This window comes from Tupaia chinensis, unplaced genomic scaffold, assembly GCF_000334495.1.
Source record: "Tupaia chinensis unplaced genomic scaffold, TupChi_1.0 Scaffold000294_1, whole genome shotgun sequence".
NCBI lineage: Eukaryota > Metazoa > Chordata > Mammalia > Scandentia > Tupaiidae > Tupaia > Tupaia belangeri.
Genome location: NW_006159779.1, coordinates 794,130 through 806,320, shown reverse-complemented (window position 1 = coordinate 806,320; position 12,191 = coordinate 794,130). Strand labels below are relative to the sequence as shown.

The window sequence follows — 12,191 nt, the reverse complement described above, 5'->3', positions numbered from 1 at the left end:
ATAAATTGGACTGGGTTGGGATGTATTGCCATTTCTAAAAAGAAATAGGCTTTTAAAAACTAGGAAATAGCATGGAGCCAGACTCTGATAAGAATTAATGAACAGACCCAGGCTCTGTGGCAGTCTAGCTTGCTGGACCTCAGAGCTGAAGCCACATGCTGACCATGGTTTGAGTCCCTGGTCCAGTTACAGTGAAAATACGCCAGCATGTGCATGCATGCCCAGGACATTGGCAGGCTGAAGGACAGGAGAAAGGGGGTCCTGGTGTGAGCGAGCACTGCGGAGGGTGCTTCTCCTCACCCACCCCCTTCATGCCCACATGAATCATGTCATGCTAAAAAGCCACCCTGTACCCCTAGCCCTCATTTACACTCACTTCTCTAACTCCTGAAACGCCCGGTCATGACTCAGCCCCACCAGCCATGGAACATCTCACTGGGCCATGAGCACCTCAAAGACAGGGCCCATGTCTGATTTACCTGTTCCCCTGTTGCACAGCACTGGATCTAGCATATCATGGAGGTTTCAACAGCCACTTAGTGCAAAAGCATATGCTAACACACTAAGTCCCGAATTTTAAGTTGGCCAAATACTGTGATATGGAAGCTTTTTAAAAAGTAGATTAAAAGAAAATGGCTGGACCAGCCAAGTCAACGCAGACCATGATTACCCAAGTCAGCCAGGATGTGAATGAGTTGTGAAAAATAAACAAAACTTCAACTTCTCTCTCCCAACAGCAGGGGGAAAAGTCAGAATGGGTTATGTGCTCTACTGATCTACTTTGGCTTTCCCAGACTTGACTTATTCTAGGTAGCTACAAGGTATCGTACCTGTGCCAACACATCTTGAAACTGCTCTCTCGTCAGAGGCATCAGGAAGGCTGTGATCGTTCTTCTCAGTTCACTTTTTGACACTGTCAGGTTCCGATCAGTATCAAGCAGCTGGAAGGCTTTTTTCAACTCATCCTTTTTATCAGTAATTTTTTGAAATAAAATCCGTTTAACATCTAAGAAGGACAGTATCGGATTTGCAATAGCAGTAGCTAAAAAAGAGATACAGCTATATAGTAAATGTGCTTAAAGCTAAGATACGAAATAAAAACCATTGCACTGTTTAACAGAGCCAAACAAGTTTTGGGGACAGTCTTTGTTCTACTATATCTTGGCTTATGTGTCTAGTCAATAGCAAACTTGCAATGGAAAGTCTGTAGTCATTTTTCACCTCTGAAATTTGATCAATATAGAATAACAATAAGGACACCAGAAAAAAAAAAAAGAAAAACAGGCAACGATAATCTTCCTTGTAAATGACATGGGTCAGTCACAAGTGAAAACATGCTATTGGAGTAAAGTTAAGAATTAATATTATTCAAATAAATCTTTGAAGAATCATATTCACTTTTTATCCCCTTGCCAATTTTTGAGGCTAGATATGTAATTCTTAAATCCATATCATTTCCTTTTCAAAGAGATGAGAATGGCCTAGATACCAAACATATTAAGTAGATGTTTAGAATGCTCTAAATAAGTTTTCAGGGGTTTGAACTTCTTGAGAGGAAAAGAACATTCGTGTCCCAACTAATGCTTTCAGGTGTTAGGGTTCCCATGTCACCAAGGAGAAGTGACGCACTGCAGGCCTCCCACCCACCCATGATGAAAACAGCAGTGAGAACAACAGGCGGGAACTGCACAGGGAAATAGGGAAGTTGCGAATCCCCCCACGCTAGCAGTCGGCACCATAGGCATGAAGACGCGGTTGCTCGGTTCGGTATTTTATGACCTACTAAGGAAAGAGGAATCTCAGAATAATAGTAGCTGGGTAAATGCCTTGATTCTTTATGAGGTGCAAAGGCTTGGTTACCATAGTTTATTTAGGAGCTCTTTGTTCACATAGTAAATTCCAGGTGTGTGTCAATGGCTTTCATGCTGCCTCATGTATCGCAGCATTATTGGGTTGTCTGGAAAATCATGTTGTATTTTTGTATGCTTTTCTATGCAAAAAATTTGTCATGACTTTGCCAACAACCCAATATTTTCCAGCATTTACTAAAGAAGGATGATTTTAGTTATTTCCCTCTGAACAGGAATTCCTATCAAGCTAATGAACATTTCCAACATGAGGGAGACAGGGATGACATTGGTCTTGGGGTGACCTGGGCCAGAGGAGAGATTCAAAGGGCAGGACCTCAAGGTGCCAACTGGAACCCCCAGAGGACAGTCAAAGATTCCATCAGCTGCAGGACGCCCAGCACCGTCTGAGTTGGCACCTGCCAGCATGTGGCTGGGGAGACCTGGACGCTTGCCCTGCCCTGGCAGAAGCAGCCTGCAGGTCCTGGGGACCACGTCGATCCTGCCTAGGAACTGCACAGGCTGTCACCAAGTCACATCTCTCCCGACACCTACTGAGGGCCAAGCACATACAAACCCTGCCAGGGCCGGGAATGCCTCTGGCGCGTGGTGCCCACAGTGTCTGGCAAGGAGCAGATCACATCATGGGGCTGAGGCGATGCGGTGGGGAGACAGGCATTAGCTTCTGCGGAGCACACTGGAGAGCCAGAAAAGAGGGTGCTGGTCTAGGGTGAGGGGAGGCAAGGTCACGGGAAAGACTTCTCGGCAGAAGAGGTGACACTTCAGCTGCCACCTGGTATTCCTGAGTGGGGGCAGGGCTGGAATCAGGGTTCTGTGGAGCTCAGCAGCCTGGCAGAGAGGAGAAGCTGACGAGCAGAAGAGGTGAGGCCAGGAGGTGGGACAGGATGAGGCAGCAGAGCCTAGCAGTCGCGTCCTTGGGCTTTGAGCTCTGGTGAAAGGACACCTGATTCCATGTGCAGGTGATGCCGGGGCACTGGCAGATGGCAACGCCTTCACTGAGGAGGGCAAAGCAGAAGGCAGAGATGGCCGCGGCGAGACCTCCCACCACGTGTACTTTCCTTACAACGTCATGTTAACATCCTCCTCCCAAAGAGGGGCAGATGCTCCCCACTGAATCAGGCAGGCCCATGACTATGGCATAACATGTCAATATAACATACGTGCTTCCAAGACAGGGTCATTCAAAAAGGCGCTACGGCTTCCGCGCAGTCCTCAGAAGAAGCTCGGGCCCAGCAGCCACAGGCAGAAGCCACATGGAGGTGCTCCAGGTGGCAGCTCTGGCCAAGCTTCCAGCCAACAGCCAGTATCAGCCACCAGCTACAGAGTCAGCCGGACTTCAGACGCTGGGGCTGCTGGAGTGAAGTCCCCAGCCTTTGCACCTCCCATAGGCAAGCTGGCCCTGAGACCCGCCCAAAATAAAGACCTGAGAGCAAAGTTCAAGATGGGCACAACCTCAAGCCACTGTGTGGGTCATCTGCGCCCAGCAGTAGACACCTGGTACAGAAGGGAAGCACTTACGGGAAAGCTAGTGGGTCCAGGTTGGGATAGCCACGTAAGGATGCCCACCTGAGGTGGGATATACACTCAGGAAAGGCAAGACTGGGGACTGATGGCACGGAAGCTGGGGGCAAGAGGAGCCAAGCAGGAAGAGAAGATGGGGCTGTGAAGCCCCAGTCTGTAAGGAAGTGGGATTCGTTTCTTCAGAAGGCACAGACTGAGCGCCTGTCACAGTTCAGCCATGCCTCAGCACTGCAGGTCTGAGGGAAGGGGACAGGTGCGGCACCCTAGCTGCAGGGGAGCGGGCAGACCAGAGACAGGCACACCGGGAAACTGGAAGCCGGGGCACGCAGGCAGGTGGACAGTGGTGACAAGGGAGGATGAGGTGGAGGGAGGCTGTGGTACTGGTAGACAGGGTAACAGGGGAGCCCGCTCTATGGAGCTTTATGAGCTAAAACCAGAATGAGAAAACCAGCCAGTCAGACAAGAAGCTGAAGTAAGAATGTCCTACACAGGGAAACCATAGCAACCAGTACAGAGCTGAGCAAGAACGAGCTTGATCCCAGGAAACCAAAAAGGCCAGGGTAGGCAGACGGTGGCTGGTAGCAAGTGAGACCTCGGCAGGAAGCCTAGGGTCGGGGAGGGCGGGGCAGCCACGTGGGCGCCAGGCACCTGCGCGGAGGCTGGACCAGCGTTTTCCTCGCGGTGCAATGGGAAGAAAGGCTCAGAGGCCTTTAACCAGGGAAGTAATGCTCTCTGGCAAGTGGTTTTCCACTCATTCTAGCAGCAGTGCAGAGTGGATGCTAGGGGCCAAGAACAGGGAGGGGAGGAAGGGCAGAGAGGAGCCTATTCTAAGAGGGCCAAGGCTTGAGCCTGGTGGCGGTCGAGACTGTGGGGAAAGTAGCCGGACCGGAGCCACGATCTGTCAGTTCTGCAGCTGACCTGGTCGTGCCGGTGGACCAGTCCGGGGAGTGGAGGGCAAAGGGTATAAACGGAAGAAAGAGAAATGAAGCGCATGTCCTTGGAGCTAGACTCGAGGAACTAGGTAAATGACGGTGCCGCTGACTGAGATGAGAAAATCAGGAATGGAGAATCGGTAAAGCCCATTCCCACAGGAGGTGCCCTTAGATGAGGGGAAGCAGAAAGGCAGGTGGATACAGGAAGGGATGTGGTGGGGACGTTGGCGTGGAGCCACCGTGTGGTTTCAGGTGGTATTTCAGGGCAGGAAGCGAGGTGACTCAGCTACCGGAGGGCAGACTCAAGAGGCAGATGGAGCACGGGGCTCAAGGAAGAAAGAGGAGCCTCAATCTCCCAGGAGACTTCCGAGGCGTCTCAGAAACACATTCTCGCTGTCACTTAGATTCAGAAGACACTGAGTCACATAGAGGAGCTTGGTGATCAGCGTGAGCTGGAAAGTACTAGCTCTCCCTCTGCCCTTCAGCCTGGAGGTCATCCTCCTGCCCTGAGGTCATGGGGGGCTCCTTTGGTTCGCGTATCCTTCCGTCCTGAGATCTCGTTTCAGGCTTTTCGTGTGTATTTTTATATGTTTTCCAAGAAGCTCCATCTTTGCAATCAATACTTGTAATTTAAAAGTAACAGAAAATATTGATTTGAAATTACTTGCAGGAAAACTTTATTTCACGTGCCTAATGCAGCTTCTGAGATTAAAATGAAAGCAGTAGCCAAACTTGCATAACCTACTGGTGGGAGTACAAATTGATATAATCTTCCTGGAGGGCAATTTGACAAAATTTTCTACATCCGCTTAGAATATGGAAAGTCACAACAAACTGTCACTCTCACCCTAACAATGAGAACAAGTAGAATAAGCTAAAAATATACATAGTTTTAAACCCATCAGAGAGTGGAGGATGCAAAGAAGCTACATTCCAGAAAGGACAAGTCACTCGGCGAGAAAAGGCGCGGTTCCTCCCATCCCCGCTGAGCGGTGGGAAAAGGCAAACTCAGAATAGACAAGGTAGGTATGTACGTGTGAACTGCTGGGTGGATCAGATGCTTGGGAGCCTCAGTCGCAGGCCAAGTCTGTGCCCAGTCTCTGGGGCTGTCACCAAGCACACCTAAGTGGTACACCAAAAGCTGGGGTGTGGCAGGAAAGCTGTGTGATACACCCCAAGGCACACGGGGTCTCACACAGGTCTGAGGCAGCTGTTTACTGACAGCTGAGCACAGGAAGGAAGGTAAGGTACGTCCCCATGAAGCTCCCCATGGAGCCTGGGCTAAGGGAACTTCAGCGCTTACTGCTGGTTAGAGCAGAGCAGGGTAGGCGGGGATCTCTGGAAGTGCAGAAAGCTGAGGACAGGCCTGAATGACGCACAGAACTCCCATGAAATCCCTCGAAAATGGCAGGCGGGCTGTAGACAGAGTCCCCAATATGCCAACCTAGCAGCAAGACTGAAAAATATAGGGATCTCTGGAGTCTCAAGCACTGGAATCTCAAGACCTGTTCAAGGAAAGCAATTAAAACAAGGGGTAACTTAGATCCACCTAAAACTGCAACAAAGTCAAAACAGTGCTCACCTTAGAAATTAAATTGACTAAGCCCACTTGACAAGAAGTCTGAGAGAAGAAGAGGCATTCTTTTCTGGTGGAAAATATTATTCATTTTTGTCTTTACTGTTTTTTATACAAATGTCTGACATTATACTTTTTAAAAACTGCAAGACAAGTGAAGGAAAAAAGGCGACCAAATCAAGAGCAAAAACAGCCATCAGAAGAAGACCCACAGAGCAAATACAGAAATGCCCAGTCATCAGAAGAAGACCCACAGAGCAAATACGGAAATGCCCAGTCATCTGAAGTAGACCCACAGAGCAAATACGGAAATGCCCAGTCATCAGAAGAAGACCCACAGAGCAAATACGGAAATGCCCAGTCATCTGAAGAAGACCCACAGAGCAAATACGGAAATGTCAAATTAAATGAGAAATGAGATACATGTTTAGGAAATTAAAGAAAAAATTGAGAACATGATGAACATAAAGGGAATTTAAGCAGAAAAATGCAAACTGGTCTTAAAATCACATGAAAGAGCTAGAAGTTAAAAATACAGTATCAGACAATATGGGAGGAGGGTGGGGCATGGCAGAGGGTGAGGGATAGGGAATCAAGGATGGCAAAAAAAAAAAGTATACAAGACATAAGAAATGGAAAATTATTTGCTGATAACATGTATGTTGATGTGCTTGATTGAGCCAATATACAGTGTATTTTGGATGGAAAATTCATTTGTATGCTGTAATGATGTATAGTGAATTAATGTAAAAAATAAATAAATTTAAAGAAGAAAAAATACAGTATCAGAAGTGACGCTTTTTTTTGCTAAGTAGAGAACTGTATATAGTAGGAAAAAAAACTAGTCAATATGAAGTCAGGTCAACAGAAATTATACAACAAAAACATTTAAAAATAAGCAGGGTGTCTGATATGAACTGTGTTTATTTAACATAGAAGTCATACACATATATGTTTATAAGTGTATGAACAAGCATGAAAAAGAAACCAGCCAGACTATTGAGGGTACCTCTGAAGAAGAAAGTGGTACTGGGAGACATAACAGGGGGCTGCAAAAATTACATTAAAAAAATGAAATTAAAATATGAATTTCGTGGGACCAGGACTCCCATATGGCTGACCATGGTTCAAGTCCTGGACTCTGTGACTTGAAACTCTGGCTGGGTACACGTTCATGTGTGCCCAAAATCACAAGAAAAAAATGGAGGAGGGCACACACGCTCTCTTTCTCTCTCTGGCAAGTGCATACGCCTTATAGCCAAAAAAAAAAAAAAGTATGGATTCCCCCTTTATCCAGCAATTCCAATTCACTCTAGTCTTCTTAATACCATCAGAAAGTTAAATAAACTAAAATACATACAAATTATATGACAGACATGGAGCTATTGAACAGGAATGGACCTTACCTGGTGTTATATTTTTGTGTCAGAAACTGCTGAATCAACCCTGGCTACCCATTCTACTCTTCTTTCTGCAAATGCAGGTCCCTGAGTTTGGGGTACACATATCTGAAATAAAGTCTGTATTTTTTAGGCACCCTGGTAGATGCATGTGGCCACGTGATTAAAGTCTTCCCCATAATGAGTAAACACAAGTGTCCCTGTGACTTTAGACTAGAACATCTTCCCCCACTTACAAGGCAGAACCCAACTTCCCCTGGCATGCTGCCCCTCCGAGTCCCTCTGCCCTTCAGGTTGAGCTCACACCGTATTCTGCATCTGATTCTGCTATGGCATTTGTCTCCCTGGGCTTGGACGCTTCCTCCCCCTCCTAGTCGGTGGGCTTCCGAGGCAGGCCATCTAGCACACGCAGCTCTTCATCTCTGCCCCTAGCAAGAGTGCTCAGTATATCACAGCCCAGAACATGTGTGTAAATAAAGGAACAATGAAGCAAATGAAAAGACATATGCTCTGGAGAAATAATAATGCCCAATTTTATTAACTGAATGAGGAATCCAAATAGGTTGAAAATTTATGTCCACGCAAAAACCAGTATTCAAATATTTGTAGCAGTTTTATTTATAATTCCCAAAACATGGAAGCAACCAAGATATCCTTCAGTAAGTGACTGGATAAATGAACTATAGTGCATCTTGACAACGGAATATCAGCACTGAACAAGAAATGAAGTGACAAGCCATAGAAGCATGGGGGAACATTAAGTGCGTGTTATTATTTTTTAATTTTTAAAGAATTTGCTACAGGGCACATGTGCTCACTAGAGACAGACAGAAAGAGAGAGATATAAAGTGAGAAAGTGCCCCTCCCAAGGGTAACACAATGCCTTTTCATTCATTCTCCTCTTGGGATTTGGGCATGCACTCACACACACAGCATGTTTTTCAAATCATTGGGTCTGGGACTCAAACCATGCCGTCAGCCATGTGGGATCCAACTGCCTTAACCACCATGCCACTGGCTAGCCCAAAATGCATTATTAAATGGAAGAGGCTAATCCGAAAAGGCTACATAGTGTATGATTCCACCTGGATGACATTCTGAAAAATACGGAGCTATGGAGACAATAGGGTCAGTGGTCAGCAGGAGTTAAGGAGTGGGGAAGGATAAACCGGGCAGAGCGCAGTGAGACTGCTCTGTCTGACACTGTAACACTGATACCTGCCATTCCATACACTGGTCCAAACTCACAGATGTTCAACAGCAAGAGTGAGCCCCAACATAAACTAAGAATTTTATATAAAAATAATGTAATGTCAGCTCATCAGTTGTAACGAATGTTCCACATTAAAACGAGACATTAATAATGGGTAAACCTTGGGCTAAGTGAAAGGGATATGTCAGAACTCTCTGTATTTTCCGTTCAATTTTTCTGTAAACCTAAAACTTCTAAAAAACAAAAGACTCATTTTTCAAAGACTTTTTTAAGTGGACAAGTCAGTATACTACATATTAATAGAGTAGTTAAAGCCCATGGAATCTGGACTCATACTGTGTGAGTTCAATCCTGATCCTTTCACTTAAAAACTATGTAGCTTTTAGGCCAGCCATGACAGCAGGCACTGGTTGACACTTCTACTCAGAAGGCTCAGGTCTGAAACCTGGTCCACCGTGAAAAGCCTGTGCCCATAATCCCAGTTACTTGGGAGGCAATAGAGCAAGACCTTGATTAAGAAAACAACAAATACTGGGACCAGCAGTTGGCATAATGGCTATGTCGCTGGACTCCCATGTAGTCGACTGTGGTTTGAGTTCTGGACCCGGTGGCTTAAACTCATGCCGAGCATGTGTGCATGCGTGCCCAAGATCCCGAGAGGAGAACGGAGGAGAACGGATTGCGGCATAGCCATCCCCCCTGGGGGGTGATTTCTTGCTTTCTGTCTCTCTGTCTCTCTCTGTCTTTCTGGTGAGTGCACGCACCCTATAGCAAAAACTTTCAAAAAAAATAAAAATTATGCAACTTTTGGGAAGTGACTTAATCTGTGTGTCAGTTTCACCATATAGAAAATAGGAAGCATAATAGAAGCTAATTCATAGAGTTATTTTGAGGATGAAATATATGAAGCCTTTGAACAGAGCCTGGTACATATTAAACCTACATAAATGATATCTACCATTAATGTTCTTATCTGCTCATAAATACTCACCTGAAGAAGAAGGTCTAAACATATTTTGGTAACCATTCCTTGAATACACTCTACATGGTGAAGAATGGGGTCTTGAGTAGGTGAATTTTCGTGTGTGAGGATACAAATTATGCCAATCTGGTGAAGTCGCCATTTTGCACATCAAATCCCTGTGACATGAAAGAAAATGCATTACATTTTCTTAAAGCTTGCATTACAAATGTAGCCAAAGAGCATAAAAATGCTGTAAGTCATGACCTGCTGGTGAACGTTTCAGACTGTTCCTAAGAACACAAAATCATGACTTTGGACTCCTGGTATTAAGCAGATCCAGATCTAATACGCTTCAAAGGTGGGAAAATAGAGAGGCCTTTAGATAGGAAAATCCACCTACATCTTGACCACCACTGAGTCATGTCTTCGGTGGGCACGAAGATTAAGAAGCTCCGGTTCTCTGAGTACTCCCGAGGTGCCTCCCTACGAACCTGACATACAGTCACAAATAAAGCTGGGGTGACAGCAGCAAAAATGCTGAAGGAAGGATCTCCTCCACAATGTCACAAAAATTATAAGAATCTATTTTGGGGGGAATTAAGAAAATTCACCACAGATTTATAGCAATCTAGGGGACATTCACTCATGAAAAATGACAGAGTCTTGGTGTGAAGAGCAAGTTTTGTGGCATTTTAACTCACCCTATTTCCATTGCTCTCCACTCCCCTTTTCCAACTCTGAGGCAGACCTGAAAACCAAGAGCCTGAAATCACAGTGAAGCCCAGCATCCTGACCTCACTAGCAGGGGCAGAACAAGGGCTGGAGCTCCTTCAAATCCCATTACCAAAAAATGGCCATTATCTGGCCTGATGGTGCCCTGAGAGATCCCAGCCGTAAGGTTGTCTTGATTTGAACTGATTCAGAGCTGGCACAGTACGAACAGCCTAAGATGATGAGGCAGTTTTGGGGAGAAAAAAATCAGGCAGTTGTATAGAATCACAGCTGCCTGAATGAGTGAATAATGAGGCAAATGATGAGCTAACCAAAAACTTAAATGGGAGACCTGGTGGATGAGACCTTCGGGAGGGCTTTGAAAATCTGCCCCATATTCCTGGGAATCTAAAAGGCTATGCACATGCACTGGGCTGTGAGCATTCTCCGGGCCACGGGAATACTCAGGAAAGCTCTGAGAAGGGCCTTATGCTCACCTCTGGCTGACCTTGAGGTGCCACACAAGCAGGAAGTGGAGGCTAAGTTGTAAACTGCCTGGCTGAGTGTTGAAGAAATGCTTCAACCAAAGAGCCCCTCAGCAAAAACTCGCCCGCTTAGTGTTTCCAGGCATTACGGACATTTCTGTCTGAGCACTAAGCTAACCAATCTGGGACTTCAGTGGCCATATATAACAAAGAACACAGACTTGACGAAGTTAGTTTAGAAAAGTTGCTAAACAAATAAACAAGGCATGGAAAGAAGTGAGACTGTCATTCCCATAATTGCCACATTATATTATTTAAATGTCCAGTCTTCAAGAGCAGGATGGTAGTGCAGCAGTAAAACCTGATCTACGACCCACACCGGAGGTTGCCACGTTCACATCCTGAGACTGCCTGAGGCGGGGGTGGATCGTGGCATCAGGACCACATTGAGGGAGCTATCTTTCTCTGTCCCTCTCCTGATGAAAGGAATAAATCAACTTCAAAATGTCCAGTTTTCAGCAAAAATGCAAAGAAACAAGAAAGTACCATCTATAAATACCAATTTTCAGAAACCTATGCAAGCAAAAAAGAGCGAAGTAAAATATTTAAAGTGTTGAAAGAAAAAAAGCCATCACCCTGTGCAGAAAAAACAAAGACTTCCTCAGACAAACAAAAATCAAGGAAATCTGTCACCAGCCGACCTGCTTGCAAGAAATGTTATAAGATGGGCTAGCGGGACCAGCAGTTAGCGTAATGGCTATGTCGCTGGACTCCCACATAGTCAACTGCGGTTTTGTGGGTTTTGGGTGGAAAGTTCTATAGCTGTCTGTCAAGTCCATCTGATTTATGGTATTGTTTAAGTCCTAAATCTCTTTGCTTATTTTTTGTCTTAGTTGATCTATCTAAAAGGGATAATGGGGTGCTTAGGTGCGATTCCTGGTTCAGGGCCCACACTTTGAGGACCACTGTTTGGAAGCACCATGCCTGACTGAACACCCTTTTCAAAATTAATCTTTAAAAATGGAAAATCGAGGGACCAGCAGTTAGCGTAATGGCTATGTCGCTGGACTCCCAGGTAGTCGACTGCAGTTCGCATCCCAGACCCGGTGGCTTAAACTCACGCCGGGCACGTGTGCGTGTGTGCCCAAGATCCCGAGAGGAGAATGGAGGAGAAGGGATTGCGGCGTGGCCATCCCCCCTGGGGGGGGGTTTCTCACTCTCTGTCTCTCTGTCTCTCTCTGTCTGTCTGGCAAGTGCATGCGCCCTATAGCAAAAACCTCTCCAAAAAAAAAAAGAGAGAGAGAGAGAGAAAAATAAAATAAAATAAATATTCTCTAAAGTTTCTTTCAAATAAAAATGAACCAGGGATTTGGAGAGACATTGCTCCAAAGAAGATATGTGGATGGCCAGTAAGTACATGAAAAGATCTCAACATCACTACACATGCGGGAAATGCAGTCACAGCCACAATGAGGTAGCACTTCACACTCACTGGGATGGCTATAATCAAAGAACCGAAGA

The 12,191-nt window shown here is 45.7% G+C and overlaps 1 protein-coding gene across 1 annotated transcript in view; it reads right to left on the bottom strand.

Annotated features, from left to right (window-relative positions):
• EFCAB6 (EF-hand calcium binding domain 6) overlaps positions 1-12,191 on the bottom strand; it is a 283,050-nt gene that overhangs the window by 232,528 nt on the left and 38,331 nt on the right. Inside the window, exons 3-4 of the mRNA XM_006150669.3 lie at positions 9,502-9,650; positions 831-1,042 (exon numbers count right to left, since the gene is read on the bottom strand). Of these exons, the coding sequence (XP_006150731.1) occupies positions 831-1,042; positions 9,502-9,650 (361 nt within the window). The remainder of the gene's footprint in view (positions 1-830; positions 1,043-9,501; positions 9,651-12,191) is intronic.